Source organism: Lagopus leucura, unplaced genomic scaffold (genome assembly GCF_019238085.1).
Source record: "Lagopus leucura isolate 7727_CA_CO unplaced genomic scaffold, USGS_WTPT01 Super-Scaffold_100033, whole genome shotgun sequence".
In the NCBI taxonomy this organism is placed as follows: Eukaryota; Metazoa; Chordata; class Aves; order Galliformes; family Phasianidae; genus Lagopus; species Lagopus leucura.
Window position 1 is genome coordinate 586288 of NW_024962282.1, and position 12214 is coordinate 598501.

The window sequence follows — 12214 nt, forward strand, 5'->3', positions numbered from 1 at the left end:
GTGTGGCTCTAAAAACTGATTTCCAGAAACACTCTGTTTCACAACTCTTAGATCAGTGCTTGATTCTATTAATAGCTGTATAAACCATGAGGCTATGAGTACCCTCTAACATGCAAAATCCTTTTAACTAAGCTCTGTAGCTTTGACGTTTATGAGTGAAGTGAGAGTTGCACTCCTCAACTGACAAGCAACTTGGGAAAACAATTAACAGGCTTTTGTCTAATGCCTAGCTACAACATCACTAGGCAAAGCAAAAAAAAAAAAATCCAATGAAATAGTACTCTTGCACTTGGAAACTCTTCCATGAAACATATCTGTAAGTCTATCAATTGGAGACCGCAGAGGAAACTTCAGTTGAATGCCAAGAACAACTAGGTAGTGTCATCTATCAGAGATGCTATAGTGACCTAAGGGCAGATGCAGTACTGAGCTAAGTTGAAAGGCACGTCTGCTATTTAGAGCACTTATTAATTTAATCTGTGTGTGAATATGTTAATAAGCAGATACAAACAAAACCCAACTGTATAGAAAATACACTGGGGGAAAATTTAAAATGAGCATCAATATTTTATCTCAAAAATTCATAGTCACTGAAAAAAGTTAAGTAACCAAGACTTTTTTTTTAAAAAAAAACAAAAAAAACAACATACCTGGGCATGTAAGGTTGGTACAAATCCATTTTCCTCCAATGCAAGTGCTGAAATAAAGGCAAAAAGGTTACAAAATAAAATCTCAATATGAAAAGTATACGGCTATTCTCAGTTGTTTTTCCTGGATTCCAAGAGCAACAACAGAAGAAAAGTCAAAGTAATTTTCCTACTAAAATTTTTAATTCCAGATCGCTTTTAGAGTTCAAGAAAAAAAAAAATCTAAATATTCCCTTACTCTCTGCAATACCCATGATTTGCTCTTCTTTTCCATTAACAGATCTATAGTTTCTTTTATATGTCTGTTAATAGCAACTAGTTGTCTAGGGAACAACAGTTTTGTATGTAGAAAATGTAGTGATTTGTCAATTTTGTCCAATAGGCCTTAAGTGCCATCTCTCCCTCTCTCTCATAACAATGGAAGCATTAAGTCTACAGTATTAAAAGAAAGAGTACTAACCAATTATTACATTCCTCATAAACCACAGAACCTATTTCAAAAGAACTGCCATGGTAATCGCAAGGACAGTCCATAGGCTTGACACACAATTCATTTTCATAAATTAAGCCTAGAAGAAGAAAAAGGAAGAAAGATTGAAATATTTATAAATATCAACAGACAACTGGGAGCAACAAATGGTCATATTCCATTGAATATAAAGTTGTAGGATATAAAGTTGTGGGCTATTTTGAAGTCATTTTATAATCTATTCCTAAATTGCTTGAGATGTATTAGTAGTGTGAATCACTAGTGCTCAATAGTGTGGAAAAAAAACCCATGCTGCTTTATTTGGTATACTTGAATTTTTTTTGCCAGCTTAATAAATCTTTGACTCTGTTTTAAGGCACTGTTTGGTTCTTATTTTACTACAGCAGGGTTGTTGTTGTTTTTTTTTGGAGGGCTGGAAGATGTAGAGGGAAAGGGCTGTTTTGTTTTTCAATTATTCAACTATTAGAGATCCAGAAACTAAAAGAGATTACTAGCCCATATAAGATGAAGCATGTGACAAAGATGATCGCGCTTAGAGCAGACAGGGTTCAAGGATCTATGGCATATCATTTTCTCTATAATGATCAGATAGAATTACATACATAAGTCAGTAAGATGATGAAAACTAGACATAAAAATATCAAGTGCAGAGTTTTGCTATAGGCTGAATTACCAAATATCTTGCTTGCCAGAACCATACAACAGTAAATGTCTCAGTATAAAACTTGTTTCTAGCCTCATGAATGATTTCTACTCATGCTCTCATGAACACCTGAAACTGCAGACATCCTTTGTGAGGAAAAAATAAAATGAAACCAAGCAGCAACCACAAGAACTGGGAGGCTGGCTCCACTATACATAAAATAATCACCAGAGCAAAGCACATTTTTTACTCAACTACAGAACTCTACACCTGGAATTTGGATCTGTGCTGAAAATATTCCTACTTGCTAGATTGAGGAAAAGCCTCCTGTCACCAAATGAGATAAACACAGTTAAGTTATCCACACCCTCTTTGCACGGTGTTTATGAAGAATTATTATGAATGCTTTACAGGCCACGTAAACCTGGGGGAAAGCAATCAGAAAATAAAGTAGCACCAGCTAATATATATCTGAGTAGCAAAACTATTACCATCTGGACAATAGCATCCATCAATGCAAGGAAGTTCACTGTCAATACACTGTGATTGCTGATGACATGAAGCAGGGCAACAGTTGATGCACTCATTGTAGGTCAGTGGTTCAAGACAGGTAATCACTACAAAATAGAAAAGATAGAGAAACAAACATCTCTTGGGCTACTGGCTCATGACATGAATAGATGCACACGCTGATTTCAGGTATTTACTCTTCGGTAAGTCAACTGAATATGTTATCTGTACCAGTAATACAATGACTTTCTAACATGCAAACAGAATATTCATATATCCATAGTCTGTCTATTGCAGGTGCATCAAGAAACAATAAATCTTAAATCACAGGACAGGTAGGACATTTCTTACAGCAAAGCTGTGAGATCAGCAAACAATAGAATATTCATTAACCAACATTGCTGGAAGCACATGGAAAATGTTTCTTTCATGAATGATAAAATAATGTTGTTCTTGTTTTCCAGACAGACACATTATGACCATCTTTTTCAAATTTACTTCTTGTGATTTGTAACATGAAGACTTCAAGTGTAATTCAAATTGATTTTTAACAGTCATGATTTATTTTACATATCAAATCTATGAAGTCTTGGTCAATATTTGAAAGAGTAGCCCCATGAGAAAAACATTTCAATCTTACTGATTATCAGGGACTCTTTAAGGACTAAGCTTATAAAAACATACCAATATACTCACTACAGATTATGTATATCAAAAAAATTCCTAACTTGTACACAGCATTGGAGTCCATAGTTACGCTTTCACTGATAACTATATTTGTTCATAATAGGAGGAAAGAAAGTAAATTGTGAAGAGCAATCAACTACTGTGCAGTATTTCCAAGTACTGAGATGTCTGCATACCACATGGCTGAAAGTGCCTCCTCCATCCATGAAGAGGTTTCCCTGCTTGGGCACATGCTCTGGCATATTCAGTTAATGCTCGACACCAAGTTGCATTATCAACTGCTGACCTTACAACAAACAAAAATTGTCATATTATTTTTGTCTTTCTTTCAATCTCATGACTGCTCCTACACTGCCTATTAGAACAGTTTGAGTTCACATTAATATAGCTTTAATGTGTTTACTGAAGAGGCTAAAAGTCTTAAATGGATATGTCATTCTACTATGCTTGAAGACAGAAGATCGATATATTGGAAACCTGACATTAAATCCATTGAAGCCAGCAATACAGCAATAAAGAGAGATGTGAATACTGGTCTGGGTTTTTAGAAGAGAAACAGTATCCAACGGAACACTCAGAAGAAAGCATAAGATTTCCACCAGAGTGTTGTCATGGTGCAAGAAATGGAAATAGTTTTCTGCCCTGCCTTTTAAACAGCCAAAGCTGCTTTGAAATGAGATTTTTAAATGATAGTATAAACTCAAATAGTTTGTGAGCATGCAGGTAATTTCAAGTTTTGGTTCAATTAATGTTTACTGCTTAGGAATGCCCAATTAATCTATTCACAATTACCTTTCATTAAGATTCAAAATACTAATGATATCATATATTCAGCATGAAAATAAATGCCATACTCAAGGAAAGGTAAATTAATAAATTATGTTTATTATTACTAATAAACTAATAACTGGGTCTTGCCATCCTTACACCAAACAAACAATTCCACAGAAATCTGACAGTACAACTAGGAGTGAGAAAAGCAACGCATTCTAACTTCTTAAAAGAATTTCAGATAATCAGTACACAGAAAAAAGCCACATTACTGTTGTTACCAGTTAGTTAGAATTCACTCTCACAATAAAGGACAATGTTTTTCATAATTTTCAATATTCTCTCAAAAACATTCACTTACATGCAAAGATCACTGGTACAGCTTGCCATAAAAGGAAGAGGGCTCACATATTCGTGACATTGTTCAAATGGAGGATGTAGTAGAATATTACACAGAGCATATGCTCTCTGAAATTAAAGAGAGTTGTGAAAGTTTTAAAAAGTAAACCTAAGCAGAATAACATATTAAGCAAAAACAGAACAGACCTCTCTCAGGCTGACCAGGAATCCCTGTCCATTCATCAACTAGAAGCTACAGCTAGCAACGTAGTGCTCCACATGTCAGAGTACTGATAATATTGAAACTTTATGCAAGGTCATAATAATGCTAATAATATATCCTTTCCCAGAAAAGGATAGATAGTATTGCAACTAAGCCTAGACAAAATGCAAGAGTCTTCATTTTATTCAAATTAAAAAATATAAGCTAACAGAAATAAGATGCCTCACATCACCATTAGTTTCAAAGTACTTCATTTCAGGGCTATAACTTCAAAATAGTTCTCATTTGTAAGTAATATTTTGATGTGGTGAACCAAAGTGACAGAATTTGTTGGTTTTTTTTAATACTAGTAAATAAAACACACTCTCACTCTATTTTCATATGCCTGCTTCTTCTTATCCTTCTTAAAGGAAGTAATGGGAATCAGCTCTGGAACAAGCTTCTAGTTCACAACTTCTCACTAATTTAAGCCAAAATTCAAACACTTATTTTGGCTGCTAACCAGACAGCATAATATCCCCAGAAGAACAAATATTAAATTACAAACTTATACAGAAGATCAGCATAGCGAAAGAGAGGAATAAACTATATGCTGTTACAGCAGCCTTCTTAATCCACCTCTCCAAAGGAGAGTTGAGAATATTTAGAGTCAAATTCTTGTAAGAAATATAGACTATGGTAATAATCCTTTCATGAGGATCCAAACCTGTAAAGATTCATGGCTTTGAGTCAGGCAAGGTGGCTCATTGAGAAAAGAGTTATCCCACATGGGTTGTCCTTGCGGAGGATTTTCCTGCCAACTCTCCACAAACTCTGTTATATCATCTGTCAATTTTCCTAAACAAGACACACAGTCAATAGGGTGATTTGACAGTGCTGCTATACTAAGAAAACATCTGAACAAACATACTATCATGTTAACAAGAGACAAACAAATATTACTGTAGCAATTGGACAGAAAAATAAGATGGGAGGATTGATGCTACGGAAAAGTACAAAGGAAGAAGATTGCTTACCCACATCAGAAGATTCCAGGTTTGCAGGCAAAAGTTCCATCAGGGAAGGATCTCCTGAAAGAGATCCTCCCCTAGTAGCAGTCAGCCTATAAGTGGGTCTAGGACAGGTGGAGCCAGGCTCTACCCCTCCCAGTCACACAGCTGAATTGCCTTCACCTGCACTCCCAGGGCTGCCTGGGTCCTTTCCCCAAGTGCTCAATCAGTGGTTCAGGCCATGACTCAATAGTTACCATACAACTACCTACAAGATGAATCAGGTCTAAGTCTGAAAACATACTGGTCCTTATAAGACACAGAAAGCCCTTTAAAAGGGAATATAGAGAAAAAGTTTTAGAAGGGCAGAAAGAGCCTAACTCAACAGGTGATCTAACAAGGAAGGACATTAGGGGAGTAGGACTGTGCCTACTGCCATCTTTGAATGAAAGCAGGGAAGAAATCTGTAATAATATGCATAGATCTAAAATGCTTCTAAACAGATAGCCTAAAAACTCAAGAATAATAAGGCATTCCTGAGTCACTGCAAGGGTACAATATAATTATCTACATTATCTATGTAAACATCTACAAGCATGCCTTTTCATGAGTAGATATGTCCAATGCCAGCTTTTAACTAGGTAAGAATGGTATAATCCAAAGAGATATGGTGACATTGATTACTGCTCAAATTATCCATAAATGCATATCATGCCTTACCTGCATTACTAATGCTCCTCAAGATATTCAGATAAAAGTAGTATGCAGTGCATCTACTTATGCTACAATTGCAGCTTTATGCAACTGAGATACCATGAGGAAGTTGAGAGGGTAGGGAAATGTTTGATGGCAAACGAGCACAGCGAGCTATTGATCTCGGTATTAACTTAAAAGCATTTTGATTTAGAGAGCTAACTGTTTAATGGGCTGATGCTTTACAAAATTGAGTGACATGCCTTAACAGCAAAAAGGAAACCTACTATATATTTTACTTTGATCTTTGAAATTGTATTCTAAAGAAATGTCCTACTTTTAAAGAAGAGGAGTGAAGAGTTAAAGAGCCCAAAGCAACAATTTCCAGAAGTTTTGATTGCCTAGACTGAAATAGTTTGTAAGTGGGCCTGTTTTTGTTTGTTTGTTTTTTTCCCCCTGGTTCTTTTTAGTTCATAGAGGTCTTTATTTAGAATTTATTGAAAGCCAAGACTCTTCAAGTATCTGAAGTTGGCATCTAAGGGACTGGGACTCTGAGAATCACTGGTCACTTCTGAAAGTATTAGTATAAATGAAGTTTTATATCAAATGGGAATTGGCAATCTTCATTATTTGCTAATTAAAATTATCTATTCAATTTCAATAGTAATACCTCAGGCTTCCACGGGTTCCTATGTAAAACTGCTTAGAACGCAGTGAACATTTAAAGGTACAATTGCATTTTTTAGGTCCCAGGAATCTGAAGTGCAAATACCACTGTAAGTAGTGGAGTACTCCAGATTCTAGCTATGCTTTTTAAAAGCTCATAACCCTCCAGGCTCCCATCCATACTGAATTCAGTCCTGTTCGTTGACAGTATCGTCAAGAAGTGCTTCCATACAACATTTTTCATTTCAAAAAATGGTGCATTTAAATTCAATTAGCATTGCAATTGAAAACTAAACAAAGTAACAGTTACCTGGAAAAAAAAAATGTATTACACCACTGAAATTATTTTGAATACTCACCATAACTAGTTTCAAGATCATCCTGCAGGACAGCATTATTGTTCCCACACAGTCCATGTGTTTTGCCCAGGTACTCTGGTGCCATTTTGATATACACTGCAGATATACCATCCCAAGCCAGAGTAAAGGCATGCTGATGCCTGACTAGAAAATATCCAGCTAGTTTCTGGATGTGTAAGTTTCCAATAACAGAAGGCAACTGAAGTCTGTGAAGCAAGACAGGATTAAAAAAAAACAAAACAACACACCTCAAATAAGGAATACCACTACTAGTTACTTGATGTAATGACTCTTGACATTACTACTGTTTAATTAGATACCTCCACCCTCAGATACTACTCTGTATCTGCACTACTCCTCTAGCTGAGGAGGGCTGGTTACAGCTGTGGTATGAATTTATTTCTTTTCTTTAAGCTATAAGTAAGTAATCTTGTTTATATCTTATTAAAACCATATCATGAAATTACAACTATTGTTACAGCCTCAGAAAGGTGAGTACCATTACCCAAATCCTTTATAGGTGACTTCACTGCTCATTTTTATTTGTTCATCTCCGGAAAAGAATAAACTAACAGACCGTTTGCAAGAGTATGGAGAAGAAAGGCATTCAGGATCATTATTCACCTGTAAAACAAAATTACTATTGTCAAAGTTAAGACTATAATTGAATTCTTCACAGTGCATATGCTACACAACTAAAACTCACAATCCCACCTTCAGCATGTGAAAAGAATTCCACTCTTCCCAAAAATCTGAGTACAATTAGCAGTCTTTACACAACAGCAGTTGGTTTAGAAAGTACAGACAACTGTTTTCTTACAGATCTCTATAATTTTTGCAAGATTAGCTGGTAGCATACATTATGTTAGAATTACATGTACATTCTAGATCCCTCTATACTACCATCTCAAGTTATTTTTAATCTACTAAAATTATTGCATCAGCATGTTCAAAAATAGTAAAAGGGAACATAGAAGTGCAATCCCTACCTGTATAGAAAAACTCTGCTCATCTAATTCAGTTTGTCTCACAAGTGCATATGTGGATTTCCCAGAAAAATAGTAATAGAGTCCATCGAAAGTTTCAAAGTGATATTGACCCCACGTTCTGCATATATGATCTCTTTCAGCACCTGTGTTGTACACTAATAAAAGGAGAGTCACTTGAGAAGTACTGCTGTCGTTTAGATTTAATCTGTATTGAAATGTAACATAGACCAATACAGTACCACAGAAGGGAGAGGAAAGGAAAAATACCAGAAGGTGAAGGAAACTTTAGGCAGAAGTAATTTTTGCATCTGTGGGAACCCACATGCAATTATACAGAAATCCATTCTGTTTCCTCCCAACACACCTGTCTGACATCTTGGTCCTGATGCATTAAATCGACTGCAGTTGCAGAGTTCCCTGTAGACACATTCACCTCCATTAAAACACGCAAATGAACCTGAGTTGAAAAACAAGGCACATCAAAAATAAATGGAAAATGTAAATATTAAAAGTAGATTCTAAACTGTTTTATAGAATGGTTGGAATGTTTTTCCATAAACTAATTGTTTAATTCCATAAAGCTAACAAATGCCCATGTTGGGTATTTGTTACCCAGGGCAAGAGTTGAACACTGACAACCTACTGCTGCTGAACAGATGCCAAATTCCTTACTCCATTAAGACCAATGCAACTTTTCTTTCCTTTCTAGAATCTCATTTCTCATTTTATTGATGTATTATCAATAGTAATTTTCTAATCAACGTATTTTAAGAGCAAATATTTAGTTTGCTTTACCTGCATTAGAGAACATGAAAGGAACCAGGAAGCCATACTTAAAAGCTTTGAACTCACTAAATTTGAAAGATAGCATCCTGTGAAAATAACCAAACTTCTAACAACAATCAGAAACAGTATTTTTGACAAGAACATCCAACATTTTAACAAAACATTATAAACTCCAGCTTCATTGTAATCTCCTAAATTAGCTTGTGCAAGTTTGTCAGTACACTGTTTGGTGTTTCCCATGGCAATTTTTATTTGCAGAAACTGCTGAGCTGGAATGATTCCCCTGCCTGGCCAGCTTGAGCAAGTTCATGCACTAACGCGAGCACCATGTAGAAAGGTCCCTACTGAGCCACCTCATTTACATCCTCACAGTGATCAATCTTGTCACTAATACAATAACCTTATCCCTCTTGTCAAGAAAGGCAGAATAGCTCTTTCATCTTGAGTGTTGTGAGACCTGTGTAATCAGAGCTCAGGTCTCTGTTCTTAGCTTCTCTAAGACTATACCGTCTTGCCTGTCAAGCTACAATAATCTGCAATTAGACTGCAAGTCATGTTCCTCTTTGCTGTAGACAAAGTTGCTCCCTTTTGATGTTTCAGGTTGAACGATTCCCCTTTAAGCATGGCTCAGGTAACCTGCCTGAAGCTGCATTTATTTCAATTGTGGACATAGCTGATCTGTCAGCAGCAGGTTCATAGTCAGTAGCTGGGAAACAAGCTGCTTGCTTCCTTTTAGAAAGAAATCAACTCCCAGTTAGAAGTCAGTTAATTCAGTTTGAAGAGTGTTTTCTTCTTTACGAAGTCCTCTTTTATTTCCACAAATGTGATTCTAAGAAAACACGATAAACTGAGCTGTTGTGTTTGCTCATATCCCTTTTTACATTACTGCAGGGCATCTTTCCACAGCATGGAAAATTTGTGTGCAAAGCCAAAGTAATTTTTCATTAGGTAATCAGAAGAATTTAGAGTTAATTCCAATTACATTCAATGATCTTACTACAACAGTATAGGCTCCTTTAATCAGGAACTCAGAACACCTATTTCTGTTCAATTAACATTGAAAAAATTCCTTAGCTACCAAGAATAAACATCCCATAACAAAAGGTTAACGTAGATCTCTGTCATGAAAGGAATGTATGCACTCTACCCTTACACTCTGCAGGTCACCCTGATAACATAAGCATCATCATCACAAAGCCACGTGTCAGAAACTCCTTTATTAAAGAAGGTGAAGATTTAGAACCATCTTACAGAGAAGGTCTGAGTTCTCTGCTCCTCTTATTCTCTCATTAAGCCTAAACATCTCTTAACTACTGAAGAGGATGCATTCCAACCCGGTACGGACTAGTATGTTAAATAAGATCACTACAGCTCTTTAGACACCATAATTCAGTCTGTTTGCACTTTGTTGTAAAAGTTTCCTGACAATCAGTGTCCAAGAGTCAGAGGTGACTGTTTTTGTTCTGAGTAGAGATGATTGAACAACATCATGCAGACTTGACAAAAGGATGTTATAAAATCCCTTTTGAAATACACTGTAATCCCATCCAACTCTGGCTGGCTTCTCAAGTGTTCAACACCTGGGCTCTAACTATAAATCTTGCCGATTTTGTATGGCAACTGGTCAAAGAGATCTTGCATCTTTGTACATAAATGTACTTCAGAATATCACAACATTTTGTATTCAGTTAGAGAATCAGTATGGCAATAAGGCATAATAAACTACATAGCATCTAAGGTATGAACCTATTCTGTTGTTGGCCAAGTACAAGTTTGGGCTCCCTCACCCAAAGTTTGTTCTTCAAATTTGCTCACATACTTAGCAGAAGAAAAAAGTTCAGCTTTAATAATTCATATGATATAAGGTCCATCAGAAGAAAGCAGGATACAGGCATTAAAGGACAGCAGTCCTCCTGCAGTCCCACAAAGAGCTGAATGCAAAGGAAGCCATTATCTTAATCTCATATGAAAGTTAAAATAATAAGCCAAGGAGACACTCAAAAGTTTAAACAAATGTAAAAGCAAGCATTCAAGAACATGTCTGACATTCACATTACCATGCATATCAGTTTTAGGGTGCTTTATTTTTAATCATGTCAGTCCAATTGCTCCAGCAACTTAACAGTAATACACCATTATCATCAATACACCATCAATGCTTGAAAGCTTTTTTGGTTGATGTAGACTTTTCATTTAGGTATTTTTCTACAAAGCATTAGAATGCAGAATTCTAATATTTACAAGTGCCTGTTACTGTTATTTCCAAGACACGGCACACACACACAAAAAAAATCACAAATCACTGAAGACAGGTTTGCTTTCAGGATGTTCAGGTTAAGATTCACTTGGATAGAAAAGTTAAGCATGGAAGATTTATTTGGAGGAGATCTGAAAGTGAATAAGTTTCATCTAAGCTATTAAAAAGTTTCAAGCAAATGTAGACAATCGACCTGAAAATTATCGAAGCACTAAAAAGATTCTTTACTTCAAAAGCAGCAAATTTTATTCTGAAATGGAAAAGTAAAATGAAAGAAAACCATGGCATTTTGAAATCAGACTTTGCAAGAAGCATCAACTGGGCTACTTTCATTTCATAAGAGTAGGAAGAATGCTTAGAATATTAGACTATATACAATATAATATATAGAATATTAACTGTTAAAATTCTCAAAAGTTTGATTTTATTAAGAGCATAATTTCTACTGCATACTTTCCCAAGAGTGCTTTCAGATATCACTTTAACTATAGGAGAACTAACACAACAACTATTTGCATTATCTTTTAACCTTCAGCATAATAACAGTCTTCCAAAGAATCTGTTAGTAATGGCACAAGTCTACTGAAACAGTCTTCAGCAGGCTACAATGCAACCTTTAAACGAGGACAAAGACCTCATTACTTCAGGATGCAAAACTTTTTCCTGAGATGAATGAGATTTTTTTTTTTTAGCACTTCACTCACAGCTTTCTAGTTACAGAATCACAGAATCATAGGGGTTGGAAGGGACCTCCAGAGATCATCGAGTCCAACCCCCCTGCCAAAGCAGGTTCCCTACAGCAGGTCGCACAGGTAGGCATCCAGGCAGGTCTTGAACATCTCCAGAGAAGGAGACTCCACCACCTCCCTGGGCAGCCTGTTCCAAAGTTAACTGCAGATTTTCTGCTATCCACCACCACGACACATACACTGTAAGTGTCTAGCAGAATCTACATAAATCTCCAACGGTGGCCTCCTTCAGCATTTCAACACAGAAGTGTTTAAAGTATTTAACTTGTTAGGAATTTTCAGCAATAGTTTGGAAGTTACTTCCAGAAATAATTAGTTTTGGTCATTTCAAGTTCTTAACATGCTGACCAGTTGTTTTTGTTTGGTTGGTTTTGTTTGTACATTTTGAGGTGTGTGTGCACATGCCTGTGTGTGTT

At 36.0% G+C, this 12214-nt stretch overlaps 1 protein-coding gene across 1 annotated transcript in view; it reads right to left on the reverse strand.

The window, feature by feature from the left end:
• OTOG (otogelin) overlaps positions 1-12214 on the reverse strand; it is a 91632-nt gene that overhangs the window by 75754 nt on the left and 3664 nt on the right. The window contains exons 5-14 of the mRNA XM_042882041.1: positions 8371-8463; positions 8007-8161; positions 7523-7641; positions 7018-7223; positions 5017-5147; positions 4110-4216; positions 3154-3263; positions 2272-2397; positions 1108-1216; positions 651-697 (exon numbers count right to left, since the gene is read on the reverse strand). Coding sequence (XP_042737975.1) covers positions 651-697; positions 1108-1216; positions 2272-2397; positions 3154-3263; positions 4110-4216; positions 5017-5147; positions 7018-7223; positions 7523-7641; positions 8007-8161; positions 8371-8463 — 1203 coding nt within the window. The remainder of the gene's footprint in view (positions 1-650; positions 698-1107; positions 1217-2271; positions 2398-3153; positions 3264-4109; positions 4217-5016; positions 5148-7017; positions 7224-7522; positions 7642-8006; positions 8162-8370; positions 8464-12214) is intronic.